The sequence below is a fragment of the Anas platyrhynchos genome, chromosome Z (genome assembly GCF_047663525.1).
Source record: "Anas platyrhynchos isolate ZD024472 breed Pekin duck chromosome Z, IASCAAS_PekinDuck_T2T, whole genome shotgun sequence".
In the NCBI taxonomy this organism is placed as follows: domain Eukaryota; kingdom Metazoa; phylum Chordata; class Aves; order Anseriformes; family Anatidae; genus Anas; species Anas platyrhynchos.
This window is the reverse complement of record NC_092621.1, coordinates 2,662,175-2,689,167: the sequence shown is the minus strand read 5'-3', so window position 1 is coordinate 2,689,167 and position 26,993 is coordinate 2,662,175. Positions and strand designations below refer to the sequence as shown.

At 48.7% G+C, this 26,993-nt stretch overlaps 2 protein-coding genes across 13 annotated transcripts in view; both read right to left on the bottom strand.

Annotated features, from left to right (window-relative positions):
• SMAD2 (SMAD family member 2) overlaps nucleotides 1-710 on the bottom strand; it is a 48,522-nt gene extending 47,812 nt beyond the window's left edge. For 2 of the 5 annotated variants that reach the window (XM_027446299.3, XM_027446305.3), the window contains exon 1: nucleotides 556-710. The gene's annotated coding sequence lies outside the window, so the exon portion shown is untranslated. Of the gene's footprint in view, nucleotides 1-344; nucleotides 497-555 lie in introns of those variants that run through there. The other 3 variants (XM_072030913.1, XM_027446302.3, XM_038170430.2) reach the window with 2 other exon arrangements.
• A 19,775-nt stretch (nucleotides 711-20,485) lies between these two features.
• The window catches only part of ZBTB7C (zinc finger and BTB domain containing 7C), a 133,783-nt gene continuing 127,275 nt past the window's right edge, over nucleotides 20,486-26,993 (bottom strand). For all 8 annotated transcript variants that reach the window (XM_038170942.2, XM_072031186.1, XM_072031185.1 and 5 more), the window contains one exon: nucleotides 20,486-26,041. In XM_038170942.2, the coding sequence (XP_038026870.2) occupies nucleotides 25,399-26,041 (643 nt within the window). In that variant the 3' untranslated portion in view covers nucleotides 20,486-25,398. The remainder of the gene's footprint in view (nucleotides 26,042-26,993) is intronic.

Genomic DNA, 26,993 nt, shown 5'->3' with positions numbered 1-26,993 from the left:
CCACACGCTTTACACCGAGCGTGCCACGAGGATCTCAACCCCTGGCCCCCCGATAAACCACAGCAAGCCCCGAGCAGCGACCCTACCGTGCCAAAAACACCCCGGAGCGCCTCCTGCCTCACCCCCAGCCCCTCACCCCCCCCCCCCCACCAAGCAGCCTGCAAACACAGCCTGCAGACCCCCGGGGGGCAGCCAAGCCCCCCCCACACCCCCTATTTTCCCCAATTTTCCCTCATTTTCCCCCAAATTTCCCTCATTTTCCCCCATTTTCCCCTCATTTTCCCCCACTTCTCCCTCATTTCTCCCCATTTCCCCCCGCCCCGGCCTGGCTGTGAGGGGCTCACCGCTGGGCCTTGGGGGGAAGGGGGGGGGGCAGGGCCCTGCCCGACCCCCTCACACCGCAACAAAGCGGCGGCGGGGCGCGGGGACCCGGACACGGCCTCCTCGCGGTCCCCTCCGTCCCCTCCGGTCCCCTCCGTGTCCCCCCGGCCCCCTCAGCGCCCCCCGGGTCCCCTCAGCGCCCCCCCGGCCCCTCACGGCCGCCCCGGGCCCGACCTCCTGCTCCCCGGCTGGCTGCGCGGCCGCTCTCCTCCCTCAGCGCCGCCCGCCCGCTCCCATTGGTGGGCGCGTCGTCCCGCCCACCCCCGCGGCTGGGAGGGGAGGAGGTCTATTGGTCCGTCGGAATGTCGGTCAAGGGAAAGACGAGAGGGGATTGGGTGGTGCTAGAGAGGACCCGCCTTCCTCTCCGCACCGCTCTCGCCGGTGATTGGTGGGTGCATGGGTCGAATCGGAGGCAGGGGGGAGGGAGAGCAGGGAGAGAATGAGGGGTGGGGAGGGGCGGGACGGCGAGAGGCTCCGCCCCTCCGGCGGGATGAGGCCGCTGATTGGTCGCTGCGCTTGTCACTCTTCGCTCGGCGCGTCCGCTAGGGGCGGTTGAGCGGAGAGCGGCGGAGGCGTTTGGGTGACCTGCAGGCGCGCATGCGCGCTGGAGGCGTGAGGCGACCGTTGCATCCGCTCGGCGCTGTAACCTTCCGCGCTGGGCGCGGGTGGGAGCTGAGAAAAAATAGTGCCGGGAGGTACCTGAGGGCCCCCGGCCGGCTCCATGCGGGGCAGCCCCCGGCCGCCTGCCCTCGAGCTGAGGAGCCGAAGTGGTGGTTAAAAGCTCCCCGGGTGAGGGAGGGCGAAAAAACAGCCTTTGGAGGGCAGGCGGCATGGTGGCGCCTCAGGAGGCTGAGGCAGGAGGGGGATGCAGCACTGTGCCCCTCACGCCCGCTTTGTTCTCAAATGGATGTAAACCACACATGAAGCACTCCAAATCACACATAAAAACCATAAACCATAACGCAACCCATAAACCGTAACGCCACCTCATCTCAGAGTCACACAATCACTAGGTTGCAAGAGCCCTCCAGGATCACCCCGTCCAAGCTCTGCCCTAACACCAACCAGTCCCCCACTAAACCCTATCTCTAAACTCTACATCTAATCGTCTTTTAAAGACCTCCAGGGTCTGCTGGTGTAAATCTGCAGCAACTTGGTCCCAGCAGTCCCCAAATTGTGAGGCAGAAACATGGCAGCAGCGGCGCCTGGGGGCAGCTCCCCACAGAGCGGTTCTGTCCCCTTCACAAAAACCTTGCCATTTCTCTCTTTTTTTTTTTTTTTTTTTTTTTTTTTTTTTTTTTTTTCACAGCTTTAACCAGCTGTGGTAATGATATAACCAAATTCTTGTACCCGAGTGAAAGCACAGGGTCGCCACAAGTAAATGAGAGCCTGCTGCTTGAAACTGCATGGCAGGGAACATGTTGGCGGGCAAAACCCATCCCTGCTTTGTCCACTCTGTGGTAATGTCCTACACGTTCCCCTCAGCATCATCAGGAAACCACAAGATTGGAGCGTAATGTGTTTGTTTGGGGTTTCTGTGCGTGACAAGGCCCATTCATGCTTGGAGATGTTGGAGATGATGGAGTCTGTTGGAGACGATGGAATTGGAGATGTTGGAGATGATGGAGTCTGTTGGAGATGCTGTGTTTTTTCACCTCCACGCCTTGATACTTTTCCTTCTTTACCCCCATATATCACATACTCAGGGTACTTCTCTGACACCTGAGGTCCCAGCTCACCAACATAACCTCTTGCTTTCTAGAGCCGTGCTCCTCTTCCAGACTGAAGCAGTTCCTGCACTCCGTGGTGTAGGTGTTATGATTCAGTGTCTTGGGCACGTAGCCCATCTCCACAGGTTTGGTATTCTCAGGAGCCAGGTGAGGCACCTCTCCCATCATTTAGCCCTCCTGACAGAATGATGGATGTGGACTTGCAGAAATCTCCCTCTTGCCTTGTCTGTCCTTGGGTTTTCCCATCTTGAACCAGACACACAGCTTACTCAGTTACTTTTTTTTTAGTTCTGCCAATTAGAGATTCAAGCCAGTCATGGAAGAGACACAAAAGCAGATACACAGCGCAGACAATGCAGAGCTGCTAAAAGATTACCATCATGTTTGTGAAAGATAAGGAGGTGTTTCAGGCATGTTATACCTGGAAACAGATACAGGCTATTCAGCCAGCACAGCACTTGCTTTGTGGAGGGTTCGCTGCGTTCAGAGAGAATTTGCTGTACGAGCAGCAAGTTAATTAAGCTCAGTGTTTCTGCAGATTTGTGCCAGCCTTTCCCTTTACCTCTCCACTGCAATAAATCCAGACCCCCCCACTCTCACCTCTCCTAGTCTGGCTTCTGCTATACCCTCACCTCCCATCTATGTCCCCAACATAATTTTATTGGTTTGCTGTCTGGGCATGGAGCAGCACACGATACGGCTGGTTCAGGGCTATGTGTGCTGGCTGGCCAGCTGCCTGCCACTTCTCCACTGCCAAGGAAGCCAAACAGTGCTGATAAGGGCTGAGCTCTCTCTGCCTTTCTCCAAGGTGGAGAGATAACAAGGCTTTTCTAACGCTGCCACAGTTTATCATGTAACTTCACTGACATTGTGTCTTCAGGAGCCCTGGATCTCTGTCCAATTTGGTTGAAATAGGTCAAATGATGGAAAAACTTAAACTGGGGGACTTCTGACCAAAATAAATAAATAAAATAGAAAATAGTTAAATAATTAAATAAATAATTAAATAAATAAATAAATAAATAAAGCACGGCATTAGCATAAACCTAATTTCTTTAGGAAAAAAACTTGCAAGCAGGCAGAGAAATAAAGCAAATAGAAGAAGACGGCCTCAGGGCTGCAAATCACAGAGCCCAGAAGTTACCTGAGAAGCGTGGTTGCCGTGGAGAAGCCAGGCAAGATGTGCATCTGCAACTTAAACACAGCTCTAGAAAGTGCTCCCAGCCACATACCTGCAACTGCAGAAATAGTACCTCATTTGGGAAAAGCAAAGAAACAGCAAAACCCAGTCCCTGATGCCAAAGCTGGATATTGCTAAATTTACTAATAAATCAGCAAGCCGTGTAGCTCAGCATATTTTGGACATTAACAGTTAGGTACAGATTGTTAACAATACCATTTGGATTTAAACCTGCAGTGGAAGAGCATCAGCATCTCCAGGAAGGGTAGCTAATGCGTCTCACAGGGATCAACGTCCTCACAAATGATGTTCTTGTGCAGAGGCGCAGAAACAGCGCAGTGGTATTTCACAGTCACCGTTTCACCTGTCTATTAGAAAGAACAAGGGAAATAATCTAAGATCTAAAGAAAACATGATGAAACATAAACTGGCTGCACTATGCTGCAGAGACTACATGTTGACTTCCCAAAGGCTGTGACCAAATCCCCTAAAAGGTGAAAGAAATAAAACACCAATATCAGATAAGTTCAAAGACACGCAGGATTTCTAAATGACCAGACACTATTAGATATTACTATGCGAAGGAAGATGAACATGAAGTGCAATGCCAGAAAGGCAGGGCTTGGAGACAGAGCAGATAGCAGATAGTTTCCGTGTTGAGGTCATTATTACCAGAACATCAAAACAATCTGTTAAACTGTAAAAAGAGAGAGAGAGAGAGAGAGAAAGAGAGAAAGAGAGAAAGAAAGAGAAAGAAAGAGAGAAAGAAAGAGAGAAAGAGAGAAAGAAAGAGAGAAAGAAAGAGAGAAAGAGAGAAAGAGAGAAAGAGAGAAAGAGAGAAAGAAAGAAAGAAAGAAAGAAAGAAAGAAAGAAAGAAAGAAAGAAAGAAAGAAAGAAAGAAAGAAAGAAAGAAAGAAAGAAAGAAAGAAAGAAAGAAAGAGAGAGAGAAAGAAAGAAAGAAAGAAAGAAAGAAAGAAAGAAAGAAAGAAAGAAAGAAAGAAAGAAAGAAAGAAAGAAAGAAAGAAAGAAAGAAAGAAAGAGAGAAAAAGAGAGAGAAAGAGAGAGAAAGAGAGAGAACAAAAGAACGAAAGAACAAAAGAAAGAACGAAAAAATAAACAAAAGAACAAAAGAATGAAAGAAAGAATGAAAGAAAGAATGAAAGAAAACGAATGAACAAAAGAACAAAAGAATGAAAGAAAGAATGAAAGAAAACGAATGAACAAAAGAACAAAAGAACGAAAGAAAGTAAGGAAGGAAGAAAAAGAAAGCTGTAAGTTGAGTTTGGATACAAAAAGATCAGCCAGGGAATAATACATGATGAAAATGACCAGAAAATGATCATCATTCCATGGAGAAACACGGCTAAGTGCTCCCAGATTTCTTAAACTCATTCAATTGAAGCTCCAGCATATACTTCAATAAGTGCTTTGTCTCTTACATCAGTGGCTGCACTGCTGGTTGCCTGCTTACTGTAAATGCCATTTGAGCAAATTATTTTCACTCTAAACTTTTGTGAAGGTAGCTCTTTTCTTCCACAAGTCTGCATAAGATTATGAAAGAGAGAATGGCATGCAGAGAAGCTGGATCTGGAAACTGTGAAAGGGACCGATGCCCTTTCATGCTGCATTACTTCTTGGCCAAATGACATGAAAGCAGCCTTTCCATGTCGTTGTAGGACTGCCTGACACAGGGGCTAACATTGGAAGACTTGCAAAAACTTCCCCCATGGAGATAATAGAAAGAAACAACTCTGCTAGGATTGAGATTGCATCTCCCTCAGCTTCAGAGAGTTCATGTGGGCCTAAACCAATTGCCCTTATATCACATGAAGTTTGCGAGCACTTCTTGTGACAGTGTGAGAAAGGTTAAAGAGGAAACTACATTTTGCTTTTCCCTTCCAATAATAAGGAGCGTATCAGTTGATTTTAAAGATGACTAAGTGCTATCATTGTTCTGCCCAAACGGTCCTCGCTTTAAAGAGATGAAACAAGATTCTTAATGTCATAAATGAAAAGGGAGCTATTGCGAGAGGCATAAAAATGTCAAAAAAATGAACAAAAACTTCTTCTCAGTCACACTGGCATGTAATAGAGTAAATACATGCAGAGGGACAGTGCTCCTTCTTTCAAAAATGCTGAGACTGAAGGCTGGGAACAATAGCAAAATGCATAAAAAAGCATTTCATTTTTCTTCTTTTTATCTTTTCAGTAATGAAATTTCTCTGAAATGTTGAAACTCTAATCTGTTCACTACCTCTTCTCAAATGCAGAAGTATGTTTCTAAAATTACGTAAATCACTGCATCTACAGACTGTTCTGTTAGAGAGCAAAGCAATGCAAAACAAACAAAAAGGGGCAGTTCCACTGGGCAAAGAATCACAGAATCACAGAATTTCTAGGTTGGAAGAGACCTCAAGATCATCGAGTCCAACCTCTAACCTAACACGAACAGTCCCCACTAAACCATATCCCTAAGCTCTACAAGAACTTGATGGCCTTGATGAAAGCACGCTGTGTCTGTCCTATACCCTTGTCAAAGTAGACTTGAGAAATAATTGATATAAAATAATATGCTAAAAGCAGAGATGTATACTTCTGACCCAGCAGAGTACCAACTGGTTGGTGTTCCTGTTATAAAGCACATCTGTCAGATGAAAGTTAGACAGTAATCCTTAGACGTGACATCTCCTGGAAGAAATTCATAATACAACAAGAAGATTTATGCGTTTATTCACATTCTTTATTTACATGGTGTAATTCTCTTGAGTAAATGATTTTTCTTTACTTATCCATATACCCTAATGCCTAGTGCCTATTTGCACATATACTCGGTTGCCCTGAGTAACCACAAGCACAGGGGGTGAGCAGAGACAACTTTGGCACAGTCAAACACTTGAATTTTTAATTCTTTTGAGTTACTGGCACCAGTCCAGGCTATGTTCCTCTACTCTGTGCTGAAATGGATCAGGAGCTGTGATGCAGTGGGGGCAGTAAGGTCCTGTTGCAAGAAAATCCCAAAGGCCCGGTTCCATAGGGGGAGCTCGGTAGCTCAGATGCAATCGTGGATATTGCACATACCTGAGTATCATTCCTGTCTCCTGGCTTCAAAGGTTCAGTTTTACAACTAACCGTAGGTGTGGTCCACCACTGCCAGGGAACGGTAACTTCTTACGCTGGTGAACTCAAAACACGTTTTAATTATGTTTGGATGACAGCTGAGGTTGCAGTACAGCGGGTTGCGAAGCCTCTGAGATGGTTGGGCAGGAACTCCCTCGGGTCCAGCAGCACATGGCTGCTTCCTCCTGAGATAAGGCCAAGGCTGGCAAGGTTCCTCCTGCCTTCTGGTGCAAACTGGTGCGAACTGGAGTACCGGGGCCAGTCCTCTTTAATATCTTTATCGGAGATCTGGATGAGGGGATCGAGCGCACCCAAGTTTGCAGATGACACCAAGTTAGGTGCGTATGTCGATCTGCTCGAGGGTAGGAAGGGTCTGCAGGAGGATCTGGATAGGCTGCACCGATGGGCTGAGGTCAACTGCATGAAGTTTAACAAGGCCAAGTGCCGGGTCCTGCACCTGGGGCGCAATAACCCCAAGCAGAGCTACAGGCTGGGAGATGAGTGGTTGGAGAGCTGCCAGGCAGAGAAGGACCTGGGAGTGATGGTGGACAGTCGGCTGAATATGAGCCAGCAGTGTGCTCAGGTGGCCAAGAAGGCCAACAGCATCCTGGCTTGTATCAGAAACAGTGTGACCAGCAGGGCTAGGGAGGTGATCGTCCCCCTGTACTCAGCTCTGGTGAGGCTGCACCTCGAGTACTGTGTTCAGTTTTGGGCCCCTCGCTACAAGAAGGACATCGAGGTGCTTGAGCGGGTCCAAAGAAGGGCGACGAAGCTGGTGAGGGGCCTGGAGAACAAGTCCTATGAGGAGCGGCTGAGGGAGCTGGGCTTGTTCAGCCTGGAGAAGAGGAGGCTCAGGGGCAACCTTATTGCTCTTTACAGATACCTTAAAGGAGGCTGTAGAGAGGTGGGGGTTGGCCTGTTCTCCCACGTGCCTGGTGACAGGACGAGGGGGAATGGGCTAAAGTTGCGCCAGGGGAGTTTTAGGTTGGATGTTAGGAAGAATTTCTTTACTGAAAGGGTTGTTAGGCACTGGAACAGGCTGCCCAGGGAGGTGGTGGAGTCACCATCCCTGTAGGTCTTTAAAAGACGTTTAGATGTAGAGCTCAGGGATATGGTTTAGTGCAGGACTGGTTAGTATTAGGTCAGAGGTTGGACTCGATGATCTTGAGGTCTCTTCCAACCTCAACCACTCTGTGGTTCTGTGAGTCTCACTGCTAGCTAGGACAAGGCTGCTCTCAGTTGTCAACAGTCATCGCAATGGGCTTTTCTCTCCCATTTTCCCAATTTTTACATAGTGGAAATGTTTTGCGCTGCCAGCATTTTTGGTATTTTCTTGGGTTACTCCTCTGCCCTTTCTTATTATTCCAGATACTACACCATTCATCTGCCTACATCCCTTGGTTTGGATTAGTTGAAGTTGATTAGAAACACATTTATGCTAACCCCAAATAAGCCATCATTAAAGTGAAATAGCCTTGTTTACGGAGAGATTTACACCAGTTTATCTTTATTGACTTAAATAAACAAGAGTAATTTGAGAGTAGGCCTGGGGGACAATAGCTTTGTTTCTGAATTATTGGCAGGCCCTGGTCCAGCAAGGATTTGTGTACATGTTTAAATCTAGAGAGTGAATAGGCCAGTTGAAGGCAGTGGGATCAGTCATGGGAATAAAATAAAATGTAATTCTTGATATGATTAATTTTTGTCATCCTTTTTTTTTTCCATTTTCTTTTTTCAGCAAGCTGAAATTAAGTCATTATTACAGTGAAATTTGCACGATAAAAAAAAAAATAGTTTGTGCCTCCCTAGGAAGGATCAAAATAAACCAATTTATGCTGTGATCAGTTATTGCAATACAGTCTGTTTCTGTTTTACCCTGTGTAAGATGCACTATGCTAATTAAGCATATGTTTGTATAGATTAGTCTCAATGAGATTTACCCCAGTTTTCTACACCATCTGTGCAAGACTGGTAGCCGAGTTGGAAGTGATCTCTGTGTATATTTTCTCTATTAGTTTATGAAATCTTTAGAATCCTTTGAGGTAAAAGTTTTCTTTATGCTGTTAGTGGTCTTGCAAAGCTTTAGTTGCAGATTTGGAATCTTCGCTTTGTGCTTTCAAAAGCTACTGATTTACAACAATATCATTTAAATAAATACTGTTATTTTGATGAACAGCACAGATAAAGCAAGTGCTCGGAGAACCTGAAAAAATCTCCCTTGCTTAGTTTTATTTAGAGATATAAAACATATATTACTGTTACTCAGGTGAAGGCACCACAAAATAAAAATGTTGCCATAATAAAAGACTAGGCTTTAAAAATATACTGGGGCTTTATCATTACAAAACTGTCACATTGTTTTTTTTTCAGACCTTGGCATTTATCATGATGAGTAACTGAGGCAAAAATCTCTGTCCTTCTAACAGTGCCTGAAGCCAGCTGAGACTTTTTCTTCCACAGGGAGGCTCGTGGCAGAGCCTCCATCCCTGGCTCTTCGTGTTATATAGAGGGCAGGCTGATTTCGTCAACTGGGGAGGCAGAAGAAGGAGATGTTTGCTCTGGACAGCCCTGGTGTGACACTGACAGCCATCGTACTCACATGGGCACAGCTCTCTGAAGAGGGCTCAAGCAGCTCTCCCTGCCTCATCTGCTGCAGGAGTCAGCTGCAGAGTTTTTGTCCTCCCAGCTTCTCTGCAAGCTGTGGGAGGACATTGTCCCTGGCTGCAGGATTGAAGGCACCAAGAGTTTCAAAACAAACTATTTAACTATTTACCAGAATCTTCAAAGTTTTGACTAAGACAGACCAGTACCATCTACGCTACATTATTCATTCCAAAGGCCAAAATGTTCCCCACACAGAATGCTTTTTTAATCTCTTTGGAGCTCTGAGTTCCCGCATATCAGCCACAGGAAAGGCAACTGATCTCCAACCTCCAGCCTGAAGTGGGAGAGATCCGCCCGCCTGGCAGGCTGTGGGCAAAGTGGGAGTCTCTGTTATCTGCAAGGATCCTGCTCATTTTCAACTTTATGCCATTAGACCTCTTTATACGATTTTAATGTTTTTGTTTTGCTGGACTGATATACATAGACAACCTCGTGGCATATAAATATTTGGTGAGTGGGAGAGAGTTGCACCTCAGTGTTTTTCTTAAATAAATGAACTAGACCAAGTTCCTTCATCTCTTATCTATCACAAGGAAGGTTTCCAAACTTTAACATTTATCCCAAATCCTTTTTACTTCTGCAAAATCCTTCTTAAAGTATCGACACAAACTATGAAGAGTCCTTTAATACGTTTTGTGTTATAAAAGTCTGCCTTTATTCGTTTCTCTCCTGTTTATACATTCAAATGCCTCTTTTTCTTTCTTGTCTACTACAGATAACCAGAAATATATGCTCACAATATTTTCAATGGTGAGCTGTAAATCCTTTTTAAAGTCACTGCTCTCCAAAATGCAGTCCCAGATCTGGAAGCTGAGATGTGCACCCTTGATTCCTCGAGACAGCTGTCTTAAAACCACCGATCGGAGTGACTACATTTACTGCACGGCGCAGATCGCTCTATAAAAGTAATTTGTCAATATTTATGAAACATGGCAGTAGGAAAAGCCTCGCTGCTTCCAGCCACAGGCAAGGACAGCTTCTTGATTTTTCAGACCTTAGCGTTTACAGGTGAGGAAAGGTCAGACAATAAAGAGATCTTAAATGCTTTAGAGTAACATTGGCAGTGAAAAATGGAAATAGAGCGTTATGTCTCCCAATGTATTTCCCCAAACCAAATCTGCAACTACCCAAGATAGCTTCTTCATGCAAGTTTGACACAACTGCAGGCAAACATACTACAGATCATGTATTTTTAAGCACCAGAGATAAGAAAAACAGAGCACACAGGCTACAAAAGTCAGATTCAGGACTTGATCAGGCCTTTGATATGTGTCACAGCTGGGAACAAGGCAAGGAAAATCTACAAGAGATGAAAGCCTTAGAAAACAGGGAGGATGCCCACCATGTAGAAATAAATAGAAAGACCAACTGAAGTACAAGCAGAGGTCTGCAAAGAGCAAGAAAAAAAAAAAAAAAAAAGAGGGTAACATCCAGTAACAATGTGGTGTGTTCTTTCTAAGATAACTTCACTTTCCAAGTCTATACAAACAGTGACCTGCAACAATTTGTAATCTGCAACGACTGACAACAAACAGCAATGTCCCTCAGAAGCAATGCCTTGTTCCCCCTCCATGGGCTTGAAGATTAAAGCAAAAAAAAACAGTAGTTTGCAGCTCAAATGCTGACAGTGCATGTTATTAGAGATGTTCCAATGACCTTGTGTCTTCCTTTATTTAATTAATTCCAGTAGCTTGCACAAATGTAAAAACTAAATCTGAGGGTAAGGTTGCTCCTCAGCTAGCACAGGTGGCAGGTATTTGTGCTTTTGCAGGACAGAGGCTGACAATGCTGGCGGTGTGAGCCCCCTGTGGTCCTGATGGGTGGCCTCATTGTGATGCAGAGCCTTGGGGGACTTGGAATTGGGTGCAATAATTAGCGTTAACTTGCCCCAAAGCTCAGCCTCTGGGCCAGAAGTGGAAAAACAAAAACCAAAAAACCAAAACCCTGCTAGAGCAACTCACAGCCCCTGCAGGTTCTGGGAGTGCTGAGAGCAGAGCAGCATGGAACACAGGGCTGGGTGGATTTTGCAACACAATGAGCTTGGTGTTACAGGTGACTACGCTGTCTGGGGAGGGAGGGAGTCGGGGAATGTCAGCCTGAACCCTGTCCACCCTTAGGAAACACAGCGGAGACATGCCTTGAGTCGGGGTGTCATTCTGCCCCGAAAACTGACCAGCACAAGTCCTAATGACACTGCTGGCATAATGACCCTGGCAGCACCAGATACGAATTGCCCTCTCCTGGTGATGCTCCAAGAAATGACAGCCAGCAGGCTCAGGCTCCTTCCTGGTTATTAGCTGCTGGCTTCTCATCCTTCAGCTGATTTTCCTGTTATTTCTCCTCAGCTGATGCGGAGCAAAGGCGTTGGTAGCAGCTCACCAGCCATGTCAGCGCGAGACAGCTGATTGTCAGCCTGCCCGTGGAGCCCTCTGGGTGCAGTGATGGGCTGTCAGGCACACAACTAACAAAATGAGAGGGGAGAATCCCCGGTGAATCCTCCTTCAGTCACCACCTCAGAGGTTATTTGTGTCAGCGGCAGGCGCAGCGTTTTCAGATGAAGACATGGGTCGATTAATCAGCTCTGCCTCTTCAAGATGTTCTAGGTTTTTTCACGGTCCATCCCTGCCACCAGCTCAGGCTTGCATAAATTCCCCAGGCACATGCATACCGCAGTTGCAGGTAGTTTGCACTTATTTAGCAGGTAATGTCAGCAATAATGGTCTCCTGCTGCTGGATAAAGCCAGAAGAAAAGCCACGACATTTTGCACTTGGAGGGAGTTTGGAAATGAAGGCCAATGGCTTGGAAAAACATCTGTTTGCCATTCCCTGTCCTCTCTCACCTTTTTTGCCCTTTCTTGAGCAGAATGACTTAACAGTGGCTGGTATGCCTTAAATCTTTGGCTGGAGATGTTGTGAGGCTAGGTCTGTGGTGTCCTCAGAGGGGTGCCTTGGGGCTGCCTCCAACGCCCACCGCTTGTCCCTGCAGACAGCTTTTTGGAGGCGCTTCAGCAAATATTAGAAGTTAGGTGTCAAAGTCTACATCAGTCTCTCTAAACCTCCCCCACAGCCATCAGGAAAAGCATCCAGCAGCCACAGCGTGCCCGTAGCAGGGGTGTTGCCTCTTGCAGGTGGTGTTGTGGACAGATCTGTGGGGCAGCACACGCTGGCCACAGCCAGAGATGCCAAGAGGCGTGGAAGGAGCAACGCCCAGAGCAGCAGGCTCCTGGCTTTCAAAACAGGGCGGGCACGTGAAAAATGTTGTTGCAAATGGTCCTTGGCTTGACCCAGATCCCAAAACTTGTCTGGGAGAGTGCGCCTGGAGCAGGGCCAAGCCTTTGCTGGTGACCTGGGCAGCATCAGAGCATGGAGGTTGCTGCGTGCATCAGGTTTTCCCTTGGACTTGCATCCACCTTACAGCAACCTGGAACCATCCTTCAGCAGGTTAATGAGCACCAAGCAATGGGCTGGAGCACAGACTTATTTATTTTTGAAAAAAAATGGGGAAAAACCAAACAGACAACAAAACCCAGCAAACAAGACACAAACCGTGCTGTTCTGAACATGCTCAGGACAATCAAAGCTCAGTTCTCTGAAGGCCAAACAACAAATCTGCTGACTACCAGGATGTCTCTCTGCCATGTAAATCTCTGGTGCAACAGTGACCGACTGAGCTGGGGAAGCTGTATGATGTGCCCAGGTTTGGTCCAGGAGCTCTGGATTTCCCTTCCCTGCATCGCTCATGGCCAGTTGTTGCCTTGGCCTCCTGCTCTTCATTGTGTAAATTCCAGCTTTTAAACTGATGTACTTTTGTACTACATAGGCTACCAGGGAAGACTAAGAAATGCAGGGTACCTTTTTCACCCTGCACTCTTTTTATTTCATATTTATGCAGCTTAATATCTAGCTGTCACGCATGTCCCCACAGGGCTGCAAAAGGGGCCTGTGAGGGAATTTCAGGTTTGCTTCTGCTTATATTCAAAGTTTCCCCTGTTTTTTCTGCATTTTTCACCAGCAGACAGCAGACCACATCTGCTGGCATTGTCCCCGGCAGCAGCTTTGTCCCATGCAGGACGGAGGTGATGATGTGCAGCTACAGCCTGCGCGTTCCCCTCTCCACAACCAGCCAGTAATTGTTAAATAAATTATATGCCTTCGTGTCCGCATGTTAATAGCGCTAATCCCACCTCCAACCACCGGGCTTAGAGACGTGATTAGGGGGGATTACACCTCACCTAATGCCTAATCGCTTGTCTGTTCTTAACAGCCCTCTTATTTTCCTGCATGCAGCACGAGCACGGCGCATGCACAGCAATGCCAAGCGAGTTAAAAATCAGCTGGCAGGCAGCAGGTACCCGACAGAGACACCCACCGGGGCAGCACCCTGACCTTTAAACAGCCAAAAAACCCAAAGGGCTGGAGTTACATCTCCCACGGGAGGGTTTTCCGCAGAGGAAACTTGGCTTTCATGTTGTTTTTATTTGCTTTTATATGGGAAATTACAAGTGCCTTTTGCAGCAAGGCCGATGTGCAGGTTAGTAAGTGCCACAGGTGGAGAGCAGCCTTAACTCCATCCCCTACAGCCAGTAACTGAGGGTAAGGCTTCCTTTACTCCTTGCTCCCTGTCCCTATCCACAACTGGATGTGGCAACCATCCCAGATTTATCTGCAGGTTGAACATCGGTGAGCAAAATCAGGTGTCACAATGCTTTTCCCTTGACCATTCAAACTCTACCGAAATGACCAACTGCTCCATCTCCTCCAGGACTTATTGCACATGGGCACGCAGAAATAATGAGTGTATTTGCCTAACGATGGCAAGGAGAGATGGGCAATGGGTGAAGGAGTCCGTCAAATAACAGTACCCCCGATGGATGTGTGTTAGGGTGGGAAGCGGTGGGACAGAGGGGTCAGATATATTCCAGTTCTGGCAGCACCAATCCAGACACGGAGGTTTGTCACGACTCTGTGTAGTTTACTAAAAATAATTGTATGTATGTTAAATAAATAAATAAAAACATATTTTCAGCTAGTTTCATGTTCTTGGTGTTTTTTATTCCAATTAAATTATCTGAAGTTCGTAAATACCAACTGCTTTTGGGAGCCCTGGGGAACGCAGGAGGAGTTGTCGGTTTGCCTACAGGGTTTGCTATTAAGAAAACAGGGAGCTATGTGCAGTGGAGAGGAGAGGAAAAAAGGGTAGCCAGATTATGTCCTGAATAAGAGCATAGATGCAAATCACAATATGATAATGGAGAAATGCCCAAGGATTTAGCGTTTCTGGATTAGAGAGGATTTCAGCCGTGTACTTCAAATCTCTAATCTTGAGTGAGCAATAATATAAATCCACCTAATAACAATAAATGAAATTATAGTTTAGCTAAGTAATTGCTCCCTTTTTCCTTTGTATCATTCAGAATGGGTTTATCTTTCATTAATGTTCATTGGAGCATTACTTTAAATTGCAATTATTTTAACAATTGAATTTTAAATATTTCTTCTCTTGATCAAAATTCATCTCTATTTTTAGTGTTCAGTCTTAGAGAAAAAAAAAAAAAAAAAAGGAAAGGAAAAAAAAAAACACACCGTGCAGCCTGGTGCTGGTGTAACCAGCACAAAGTTACACCAGCAACTGGTGTAACCCCGATTATTGCTTTCATAGCACATCTTCCCATCCTCTGAAGCAGAGTTTCAGGGCCATGCCCATGAAGATGAGGACTTGCACATTTCAGCAGCTCCCCCAGAAGTTTCTAGCACAAGCCGGAGACCTTCTCACAGGCTGTCTGACAGCTCTCAGCAGCCAGCAAGGCAAAATGCTGCCTACTGTTTGGCCACTTCTGCCAGCGAAAATTACTTAGCAGCAGCCTCCATCCCTGGCTCTCTGCTTATGAACGATCCCCAGGTGGCTTTAGGTTATCAGACTTTTTTCCTCCTCTCTGCCTCTGTGACAGCTGAAAATTCAACTGCTGGATGAAGGCTGACTTGCAAATTGAAGGAAGAGCATGGCAAGGGCACGTGGGGGAAGGCTTGTGCCTTCCCTGCTCCTCCAAGGAAGGAAAGACCTTCCAGATTTCACCTAAATAAGAAAAGTGAGATTCTTTCCTCATTATTTTAATTTTTCCTCATCTGCATTTTGGGTGTGAAGATGCATTTTGGAAGCAGGGAGCTTTGGGGGCACCAGGACCTCATTCAGGCTTGACCAGGTTAAGGACAACACGCACCAGTGGGCAGAGGGATCTGAGCGTTACTGAGCTGGCATTGCAGGGACCACATCTAGGGCAGATCTTGGCAAATCACTGCCAGATCTAGCAGCTGAATCCATTTTCAGGTGTTGCCATCCTAAATCCAAGCCCTGAACAGCCATTTTCAGCCACTGCTGATGTTTGCCAGTATGTTGCTCTGCATTTCCATTGCAAAACCAAATGGTCTGGGGTCCAGCTGAGAGCTCATCTCCCTTCAGACTGGGAATACCGGGCAACCACAGCATGACTGGGATTTTCTAGAGCAGCATTATTTTCTAAGGAGGAAAGATTAATTAGGCCACAGATTTTTATTTTTTTTTTTCCACTGTCCCCTATTTAACTTTAGCTTGCTCCCAGATTCCTCTCCCCTGCAAAACAGTAACGCCGGTGTCACATGTAAAGGCTCCAGCTAGCATTGATCTGTCAGGGCCTCTCCAAGGCTGGAAGATTTATAGACCCATTTCTCATCTGATCAGAATAAATGGGTATTTTTTTTTTCCTCCCAAGACATAACAGTTTCCACTGAGGATGCCAGTGTCCCCACAACTGTCCTCTCTTTGTTTGTGCGAGGGCTGTGAGCAGACGTTGCTGTTCAGGCCAGGCATGTGTTTCACCTTCCCACTAATCGGAAACATCCCTGCTCTCCCTCAGAAGCTGGCAGGGGCTCCCTCCCCTCCCAGCTCCGCTTTGAAGTCACAGTTTCTGACTTTCACTATCTTTCCCCTGCTCTCGCTCGTAGCAAAGGAAGAGATCATCCAAGGGACACACGCAAATGCACGCTGAGGAGCCGTCCAGCTCTGCTCCGGAGCACGAGCAGGCAAGGCTGATGAGCCAAAATTTTGCCCCCTGTTTGAGGGAGATGCTCACGAGTCCTCAGCCCTGCCAGCCTGGGCAGCAGGCAGGTCCCATCCCCATGGCACTGAGGGCAGACCGGGTCTCAGCAGACTTATTCATCCTCTTTTAGGCCTTTTCCAACCCAAACGAGTCCATGAGGGCTCCAGGATTCTCTGTAAAAGAGATACTGCAGGTAGGAGGAATTTCCTGGGAATATGATATTTGTCTTTAATATTTGCCTTAATATTTTCAGAAGCCACTTTGGGAAAGAAACTGCCACTTTCTAATAATGTTTGTGAGGTTTTTAGGTATCTTTCTACAAGCATCCCCCCCAGCTCAGCTAGAAGTTAGACTTGACGTGTAACCCCTGTCCTGGCATGCGGGAAGCTTGCCATCAGAGATGTTTGGCAAAGCTCCACTGTAGCCAATATTTCGTTTTATCGTTTGTCATAGGACAGGATGAGCAGTTCCCTGGATGTACCTCTCACCACTGCACGCAAAGCCAGCCTGCTTGCCAAGCCACAGGTAGCCCCCGCCAAGCTGGGTGCCCCCTGCGCAGGGAAATTCGGTATTTTCTGCTGGAGAAGAGCTGAGCAGATGATCGCAGGGAGATGGAAGACATAAATCAGTCGCACACAAGGGTTAAGGCTCAATCTCACTCGCTGGATGGAGAAGGAACCAGTCCTTCAAATTTCAAGGTTCTGGTGAATTTACAACATAAATTATTCATTGCCCTAAACAAAGACATTCCCTTATCTGCCTCATCTCCACTTTCCTGAGCAATAAATATGGCTGCAATTATTTCTGGTGCAGAAGAGCCAATAAAATGAATTATCTCCCATAAACCTTTCCTTCTGCATCCTATTTTAAGGGCAGTAACGAAAACACATTGCCGGAAGCTCGGTTCAGACATACCACGATGAGTTATGGAGACGCTGGAGGACGGCACACACATGCAGCTCCTCCTGGGCTTCTCTCCCGTGCCAGCAGAGACAACTGCAGATCTCTCTGGTTGCCCTGAGCCTGCTCAAGGTGTTCATGGTTGGATTTTGTCTCCTATGGGCAGGACAAGTGCCCATACATTGCTGCTGGAGGGAGGCTTAAAACGGAGACTGCCCCAGCTGCAGGGGCGTGCAAGCACATCACACCCCTCCTGAAGGGTCCTGAGCTAAAGCAGGAGAAAGGGGGACTTGATCTGTGATCTGTGATGCCTAAGGGAACCATATCCTAAAAATGCCTGCTACAGGGGCAAGGAGCTCAGCCCCAGCCCCAGCCCATCCCATCACAGCACAGCCGGATCACAGAGCCACGTTTGCAGCTCAGCTCACACTGGGAACCTGGGCAGGGTGGGGAACTGAGCACAGGTTTTGCACATCTTGGGTTAATGCACTGCGAGCAGAGCACCATCTCCTTGCTGACCACGTTTCCAAACTTGAAGGAAGTCAAAAAAAGCAAATATCTGGGGTCGGTTTCTGCAAATTGCCCGAGTCCCAAAGCACAAACAAGCACGGCTCCATAGAGCTGCACACTGCAGCATCGCTGGGATTTTAAGCGTTTTGCAGCAATTAACAAGCCCTGGATATAGGGCAGCTATAAGGGGATGCACTTTTCATGTTTTGAATGCTTGGAGCCACTTCTCATGGCTCAGAGACTGCAGACCCCCATGAGGGCAGGGGGCACAGCAGGACTCAGCTCCCCTCGCAGGGAAAATCCCCACCTCCGCCCTGCCTCCTGGTTGGGATCAGGGCTGAGCAGACACCCACTCCCCTGCTCAGCCCCGAAATTAGCTCCCAAATCCCTCCTTCCCCATTCACAGAAGCTCCCCGTGCCCTTGGAGCGATCGCAGCCGGCGCAGGCAGGCAGCACCCCGGTCGATGCGGCTAATAGGCGCTCCCGCACCGGGCTCCCTGTCAGCACACGGCAGAGCCTCAGATTAAGCAATAATCCCCACCGCAGCCCACAAAGATGGATAAAGTCATCATTTCCATTTTACAAATAGAGGAGCTGAGGCGGGAGGCTTAGCTGCCTTCCCGGGATGAGCCCCAGTGCCGAGCTCAGAGGAAACAAGCAGGGACACGGGGCAGGGAGCCACAGCATGGTCCAAGATCCAGGGCTCACCAGCACTGCTCCAAGCCCCTTTTCAGTGCTTTGGGATCAACCTGTGCCTTGTTAGCCCTTTGTCTGGCACCTAAGGAGCCTCCTGCCTTCAGCACCACGTAACATCCCCATGCACACTTGGACATCCAAAGGGATAACACACCAGAGGGGACACCCCGCCAGGCCTCCCCTCATCACGGGGGGGAAACAGGCACTTTGGAAACCTGCTGCCCCCTCCTCGTGGTGCCATACCCCAGATAAACCCCCCCAGGCACCCTGCTGCCCGTTCTCCTTCCCGTAACACCGCTGCAGCCCCATCCCCTGTGTAGGACATGCATATGGCCCGGCATATGGGGCGTTAGCGCGGCAGCTGGCGATGGCAAGCAAGAAGCTGCGATGTGACCCAGCCATCCCCTGCCTCCCACGTCCCTTCCCCACGTCCCTCCCTGTACCTGGGGGCTGCAGACAGCCTCTGCCCCTTTTTCCCTGGCCTGAAATGACAAACGTTTTTGTTTGCCCTGCTTTCCTTTACCCCTTCCCCTCCTCCCCTTGCCATTAAGCACGGTGCGCACTGGTGCAAGGACCCGGTGCCAGGCGGGCTGGCAGTGCGACCTTGGGTACCCATGTGCCGAGAGGGAACCACGCAGGAGTCTGTGCCTCAGTTTCCCAAAACAGGGAGCAGTAATGTGCTCTTCTGTTTGAGACAGCTGAAAAGCAGCTGAACACACACTGTGTGTATGTAGCTCTGCTTTGTACTTACGCCTGTACTCGGGTTGTTGAGGCTATCTTAAATTGGATGCGTACATCGCACAGCTGGGCTGCTCCCAGAGCCCAGGTGCTGGGGCATGGGGCTGCCTGCAAGGGCTGAGCCTTAAATATTCCACAAAAAGATGCACAATTCCAGAAAATAGAACTTGGTCCTGCTGGGAAATCATTGCCCCGTTATCTGTAGTAGCTGAGTGAACAGCTAAACCTTCCCACCAGCACAAGGCAGGCAGAGGTTTACAGATTTAACAGAGGCTGCCCATGAGCTGCCAGCGAGGGTCTGGCCCTAAATCCCCAGCCCTGCCTGGTCCCAGCAAGCCAGAGCCTTGCAAAATTGGCTGCCTGAATTTGAGATGACCCCTGAGGACGGAGGCACCTCACAAACTATTAGGAAGCCCCGTCAGACTTGTGACATCTCAGTCAGTGCCTTCACTGCAGGAGGAAATAAATAAATTAAAACTTCCAGTTATAGATGGACTGGTAGCATGTATTAGGCTTCTTCCTTGGCATTTTTTTTTTTTTTCCCCTCACTGCTAAGGAAACTAGCTTTATGCAACTGCAAAAGATTAACATTTGTCCCCACTACTAACCTGAGCTTGTCGGCCCATTGCAGCGTGATACAAGTCATGTATCAGCTTTATACAAGCTCACCCTCGGGCTGCAGCTTTGTAAGGAGCCCTGTTTCTTCCCATGGTCTGCCAAAATTTATTTTTGCTGAGCTATTCCCATTTCTCTGCTGCCACTGGTACAGAAATGCCGGGATTACTCAGAGTAACGCTGGCCGAGGACAGCCTTTAACAGCTTTGCTCTCCAGCTGCATCCAGGTTTCCTTCTTCCATTTCCCCCATTTTGAACCAGGCCAAAACCCTCATTTTGCACCTTTCTGTGAGATTTAACTACATAAATCCTGCTGGCACTGAGGAAAGATAAAGCATGAAACTTCCTGGGAATGGGGGTGCAAAGACCCCTCACCTTAACCCAGGACCAGCCCTCCCCAAATCAGGACCCACACGAGGTTACCGCAGGTGGTGGGTGGGATGTCCCCACCAGCACAGGCCTCGTTGTCCTAATTATTAATTTGTGGTTAATTGGGGTGTGGAAAACCCGTGGTGTAGCTGAGCTGCGTGCTTCCCCTGCCCGGCCAGCAGATGTGGTAGGGTGTGAGGGTAGGCGATGGGGACCGTGCCTGTCCCCACACAACCCCAACCCCAGGTTTGTGGGATATTTGTGGGATATTCCCAGCACTGCCGGTGACAGAGCTGTCCCCGGGCCACCACATGAGGGCAGTGCGGCTTTGAGCCTGCCAGGGAGCAGGCAGAAAGCAGAAAACCCCAAAAGCAGGGCACCCCCAAATTGTTCACCTGTTTTTTCCCCCGCAGTCAGGCTCCGTGTAGGGGCAGCGCATCCCTGCCCTGCCACCACTTCAGCCCCACCTCCCGGCCCCACAGCAGGGTTAGTGAAGGACACACGAGCCACTCGCCGCTTCAGGTAACAGTTTTATTTTCTCCAGGGGTGTAAAATGTGCAACAGGAACGTTTACAGGACTGCCGCTTTGTTAGCCAAGGGGAGTCGCAACCAAACAAGAGACCGAAACCGAGAAGTCTAACAGCATCATCCTGCCCTACAGCCATTAGTGCAAGTCATGTAAAAACATCGGATCAACACAGGAAAACAATGAAAAAAAAAAAAAAGGCATTTCCAAGCCACAGGTACTTTCTTGAGCAGCTCCCGGAGGTCTGGTGGGGCAGGAGAGCAGCGCAGGGCAGAGGCAGCGGGACATGGAGGTGGTGTCTGCTGCAAGCAGGGCTCTCCTCTTCTTCCTTGGTTTTGTCACTTGGGAAGAAAGTCACACGTGGGCTAAGGACGTGCAGGCTGGCAGAGTGCTGAAGGGTGATGGCAGCCTCTAAAAACCCAACCACGTGTGTGGCCTGCTGCAAAATGCAGCACTTTCCTAAAGCAAAAAGGTCTCGTTGTGTTTACTCGCTCCTTTTTCTTCAAGCTTTCCTCTGCAGCCACACAGACCAAACCTTGCAGCTTTTCTAAGCATAGCATCTCCAGAAATTGCCTGCCCCTGCGACTGTACAGCACTAATCCCCTCCCAAAATGGTGTGAAAAAGCCAGGGATTGGGAGCAGGGCAGCAGCCCCACCAGCGTCAGTGGGACGATTCGCTTTGTTTTCAGGGGCTTCTGCAGGGAACTGGGCGGCTGCAGAACAGAAAGCCTCTCGCTTCCCAAAGTGCAGGCTAATTCTTTCCCTTTTTTTACATTTTTTAATTTTTATTATTATTATTTTTTAAATTTCTCCTGCACAACCAGAGGAAGAGGCTTTTGCATCACCCTCCCCATGGTTTCAAGGCCGGGGCAGGCAGCTGCCCATCCTGCCCGATGCTCCTTTCGCAGCAGCACCTGGCACCAGCTCGCCCTGCGAGCAGCCTTTCCCCAGCACCGTTCCCCCCACCGGGGTCTGGATGCTCCAGCAGATAACAGCAGCTGTTCGGGAGCAAGAGTGTAGCCATATGTTGCTGCTAACAAGCATTTACCAAAGCTGGTTTTCTTTCCGTGATTCCCATGTGCCTGATTAGCACACAGCTCCTCCGAGCAATTTTCAGATTTTCACCCTCCCTGCAAATCTCTTTTTTTTTTTTTTTTTTTTTTTGACATTATATAAAATTGGGTTAAAAGCCACAAGGTTTGTAAAAAAATTAAAAACATATCGAAATAGCTAAAATGTAATTTAGTTGGTTTTTCTTTTATTTTTTTTTCTTTTTCTTTTCCTTTTTCCTTTTTTTTTTTTTTTTCTTTTTCTTTTTTCTTTTTTTTTTCCTTTTTGCGCAGAAACACATTGCTGGTGGGGAACACAGGAGCAGGGGTGAGATGCCCACAGCTGCCTGCCCACTCCGGGAGGTGGGATGGCATTTCCATCTTCTCACACCAGTTTTGGACTGTGCCCATGGGTCCAGACCCTGCCCCAGCACCCGGTGATGGCTGAGCAGAAGGGAGGGAGCTGCGGTGCTGGGAACATCGCTCCCCACGGCGAAGGCACCAGCGCATTGACAGGATGCTCAGCACCTTGTAGAGCTGCCCCACTGAAGGCTGCAGGGCCAGATTTTGTGGAGCAGAGCCCTCTTAGAGCCCTCTTACAACCCTAACATCAAGAATATCAATAGAGGGGGGGAGGAGAAGAGCTTCACCGTATCTCACTGTAGCTACAGGAATAGAGAGCAGTTTGTCCAAGCGAGTTTTCCAGTCCACATGGGTCGATAGTGGATAGAAAGGTGCCACAAAAAGAGATTGATCCCAGCCCTGGGAGGTCCCAGGAGGGTGGGTGATTCACCCTTCAGCAGCGCCTGCCTCCCTCCAGAGCAGGGGCGATGGGTGGAAAGCACTTTGCATCTTCTGACACCCAAAGCCGAGGTGTCAGCATCTCGGTGTGCACGGAGGGGGCTGTTCCTGACCTTGGTAACAGCTGAACGACATGGGATGGGTCCCACCGCTCATACCTGGCACCCATTCTCCAGGCTTTTGCACCTCTTTCAAAAAGTAGCATTAACATAACAAGGGAATTCTGCATCTCCCTGGCTGCAGCGTGAATTACAGGCATCTGAACAGCATCAGCTGGTGGTTCCTGCCACAGCCGGACCACGGGAGCCGGGGGGAGAAGGTGACCAAGAAGCCACCGCAGGGCGAGCTGGAGATCCCCATGTCTTCCCAGCCCAAAGCTGGGTGCTCAGCACGCCCGCGAGGCTTCCTCCACGCCAGGGTGGGCTCCCACGAGATTACCTGTGGCCTGGAGTCACCACACACCACCGAAATTTTGTTTGCTGAAGTTTTCCCTCCCCGCCCCAAAATGCGCTCGCTGCCTGCACCCGGCTCCGTGCCACCCACACCAGCGCAACAGGGGAGAATCAGCCTTAACCGGGACACGGCCATCGGCATTGCCACCCAGCCACAGCCTCGTAATTACTCTGGATTTCCAAAATTTGTAGGTCTGGCGAGCACACATGGAGCCAGGGCTGTCCTGGGGGGCAGCTCAGCTTTCTCAGCTTGGACACAGGCAAGAGAACCAAGTCCCGCTAATAATTTAAGAGCATCAATTAATACAGTTTAATAAATACGTAAAAGGATCTAGTTTTTCTTCTCTTTCCATTCATTTTCTAGCTTCAATGAAAGTTAAGGGTGATTGTCCCGTGAGTAACTAAGGCAAATTTGTTTGTGTGTGTGTTTCTCCCTCCTTTTTTTTTTTGTTTTGTTTTTGTGTGTTTTTTTCCCCATTGTTTTGTACGTAAAGCAATCACATAAAAATAGTTATAAATAGAAAAATTGCAAATGTTTTCCCCCATAGACAAATAGAAAAAAAAAAAAAGAAACAACAAACAAGTCGAGACAAAAAAAAAAAAAAAAAACACCTTGCTTCAAGTTCTTGTAGGTTATACAGTACTTAGCTTCTTTGGATGCTTTACAATGACTCCAGATCGTAGACAAAAAACACCTGAAGTAACCAGTCATCTGCAAAACGTCGCTTGTGTAAGAAGTTGATACAGACTTAAAAAAAAAAAAAAAAAAAAGAGAGAGAGAGTTTGATGCAGTTTTAGAAGTTCTCTTTTTTCTTTTTTTTCTTTCTTCTATTTTTTCTCCACCAATTTGTTACACACAGTCCCTGCAGATTCCTTCCCGGGAGCAAGCAGCGGGCAGTTTGTGGCAGCGTTCGGCCACGCGTGGTCACAGCACGAGCATCCCTGGTGGGGGCACGGGAGGGGATGTGTCAGGCTCCCGTGGGACGACCACCGTCCGGTCCCCACTTCAGAGCAGCAGCGTTGGCAGGCAAGCCAAGAACCTACAGAAAACGGACCTGCAGTCCTCTCGTTCCCTTTCATCCTGCTGACGTTGAAAGGGAAATGGTAAATATCTTGAAAGGTAAAGAAATAAAGAAAAAGACGTAATTTGTAACATTTACATTTTCGAGCACTGATTTCGTGTATGATCACCCTACCAGGCGCCCGCAGGAAGCCATCCTCTCATCAGGCGGTGATACGGGGGTCCCACCACGTCCGAGAGGCAGACCGCCACCAAAAGCCTACATTCTCAGAGGCATCTCACATTTTTAGGAGCTGCCAGGCCAAAGGAGGCTCACGGGGCGATTCCAGCCCACTGCCACTTTTTGGCCTCGAAGGAGAGAGGGAAGAAATATCAGGTGGGGGTGGCTGGAGCAGGGTCTGCAAGGAGCCAGGGGGGGACCCCAGACCCAGCAGCCACCGCGGGCCTCCTCGAGCTCAGAGCAGCCCGTCGGACGCTATCCCCTTGTCTTTTGAAGCAACAAATGGAGAAGAAATGTGATTTCTACTTGCTTGCAAGTAGACAACCTTGCCTGCGAGAAATCTTTAGTGGCCTCCTTTTTCCCTAAAGATCCCCTCAGACCAGCAGCAGGAAAATTTGCGCACCGAATTTTTTTTCTGATCAGCGTTGCAGATTCAGGGACACCCAAGTGTTTTGTAAAATTTTTGTCATCAAAATATATATAGGAATTAGGGGCGGAGGGGGGAGGGATTAAGGACGAAAATCCAGACACGGTCAGTGGCGGCAAATTCTCACTGAGCTCTCCTGACTCTTTGGTTTGAAACGACTTTCTCATTTCAACATTCCCTCATGGTTTCTTTTCCCAAAGCAAGGGTTTAAAAAAAAAAAAAGCTCTGGATCAAAACATTTCTGATCCTTCCAAAAAACTTTCTTCACCTTTTTAAGCAACTGAAGGTAAAATGCTCAAAACAGGGTTTGATTCTCTGTCTGAAGTTTAGAAATGGCCAAAGAACCAAAGTAACAAAATTCCCCTTTTCCACACAGGTTTTGTCTGGAGTGATCTCCAAACAGTTTTTGTTTTTTTTTATTGACTGTTCAGGGTCCCAATGCGTACCGCACAGCCCCATAAAGTCGATCCCCTTTATCTCTCCAGGCTGCGGCAGTGCGGAGCTGCCCCGCTCACCCCGCTCTTCCACCAAGACCCCTCTTGGAATAAAGTGTTGTTTCCAGACACGGGAGTTTAACTGAAAATAAAAAAAAAAAACAAAAAGCAATGACCTCCAAAAGTCCTTTTCGGCCAAAAGGGCCGAGGAATGTAACATATCAAAACCAAGTCTGGACGGCTTGTGGGCGTCCAGTGCCCTCCGTGGGTCCCCCAGCAGTGGTCCCAGGGGGGGTGGCCATGCCCCGGACTAAGGCAAGTGACATTTTCGGGAGCGTTGAGGAGAGCAGCAGCCCTGGCATGGCCTTCCTGGATGGGGCCACCGAATCTAAAGCGCTGGTGGCCACGGGTGGCATCTGGCCGTGTCTGGCATGGGGTCAGTTCTCTTGGTGGGCCTGCGGGGGGGGCGAGGAAGGCAGCAGCCCCCCGTCGGGGCTAATTGCTGCCCTCCGAGATGGGAGCCACGTGGCCGAGCCCCGCCAGGCCGCTGAAGCCCGTGCTCCAGGGGTCGGGCAGCGGGAAGAAAGGCTGTGCCGCCAGGTTCTCGTTGTGGCCGAGGGTGAAGGCGAAAATGCCCGCGTTCCTCTCCATGTCCAGCTGGGCTCGCCGCAGCAGCTTCATCTGGGTGTCCTCGAACTGGCTCTCCAGCTCCTGCAGGCTAAACGCCGCCTTGGCCCCGCTCATAAAGTGCTGGGGGCTGGGCCCGGGAAGGCACATGGCGGCGGCGGTGCTGCCGAGATGGCCGCTCATCTCCTCCAGCGCCGGGGGCACCACAAAGGCCTTGTCCACCGGCGGGCCGCCGGGGGCGAAGAGCAGGCTGGCTGCTCGCCACGCCGCCGGCTTGCGGCCTCGCCGCGGCCGTGCCAGGCGGCAGCTCTGCCGCTTGATGTGGCGGTGGAGGTGGTCGGAGCGGGTGAAGCTCTTGTAGCAGAACTCGCACTGGTAGGGCCGCACGCCCGTGTGGATGCGCATGTGGTTCTTCAGGTCGTAGTTGTGCACGAACTTGGCGTTGCAGTGGATGCAGAGGTACGGCCGCTCGCCCGTGTGCTTGCGCATGTGGATTTTCAGCTTGTCCTGCCTGCGAAAAGGAAATCGGAACGGGGGTCAGGAGGTGTGGGGTTGGGGGCATGGGTGCCATCACCCATGGGGATGGCACCCAGATACCACCCCAGCAGCCTGCAGCCCACCCCAACCAGCCCCAGACAGCTTGGGTTGGAATAAAAAATGACCCTAAAACAAAGCTTCATCACTCATAGAAAAAAAAAAAATAAAGTTTAGACTACAGAGCACATCTAGACACATCTGGGAACATCTAAAGAAGTACAGCTATGTCCCTGCCTGCGACCAAGGGCGTTAGTTGAGCATAAAGAGCCTGGTAAATTAGGGATGGACGTGGTTTCAGCGGAGCCCCCTCGGTTTCTGGTTCCCTTCCCTTCCCTCCCCTACCCGTGCTGGCCGCTGGGTGTCTCAGCAGCCCGGCCTTGGAGCTGCAGGCACCGCAGGGTGCAGGGCTGAGGCTGGCTCTGCACCCACAGCAGGGCAGGATGCCACCCCTCTGCCTCCTCCAGCTGCACACCCCTGGGAGAAGGTTCAGACACAGCCCTGGGATGGCACAGAACCCTTCCCCATGGCATTTATTTACAAAGACACAGCGTTTTATTTTTATTTTTTTTTTTTTTTTCAGTTGGAAAGAAATATCTAAGATCTACAAGTTTATTCTCCCAATCTGTTTTTATTATTATTATTATTTTTTTTTTCCAATATTTCCTTCTGCAGTCTACAAAATTCACAGCTAAGGCATGGATATAAAATGCAAAGCTGGCTGTAAGTGAACTGAGCAAAGCCTGCATGAGTGGTGTTCAAGGCGGAAGCTAAGTAAACAAGAAAAGTGGGAGAATTCATAATGTTTTGGGAAATAGTTTCAGTCTGATCCCTCCGAGACATTAAGAAAATGGGAAGAATAGATGGAGTCATTAATATATACAACATATATGAACATTAAAAAAAAAAAAAAGCAAGCAAAACTATAC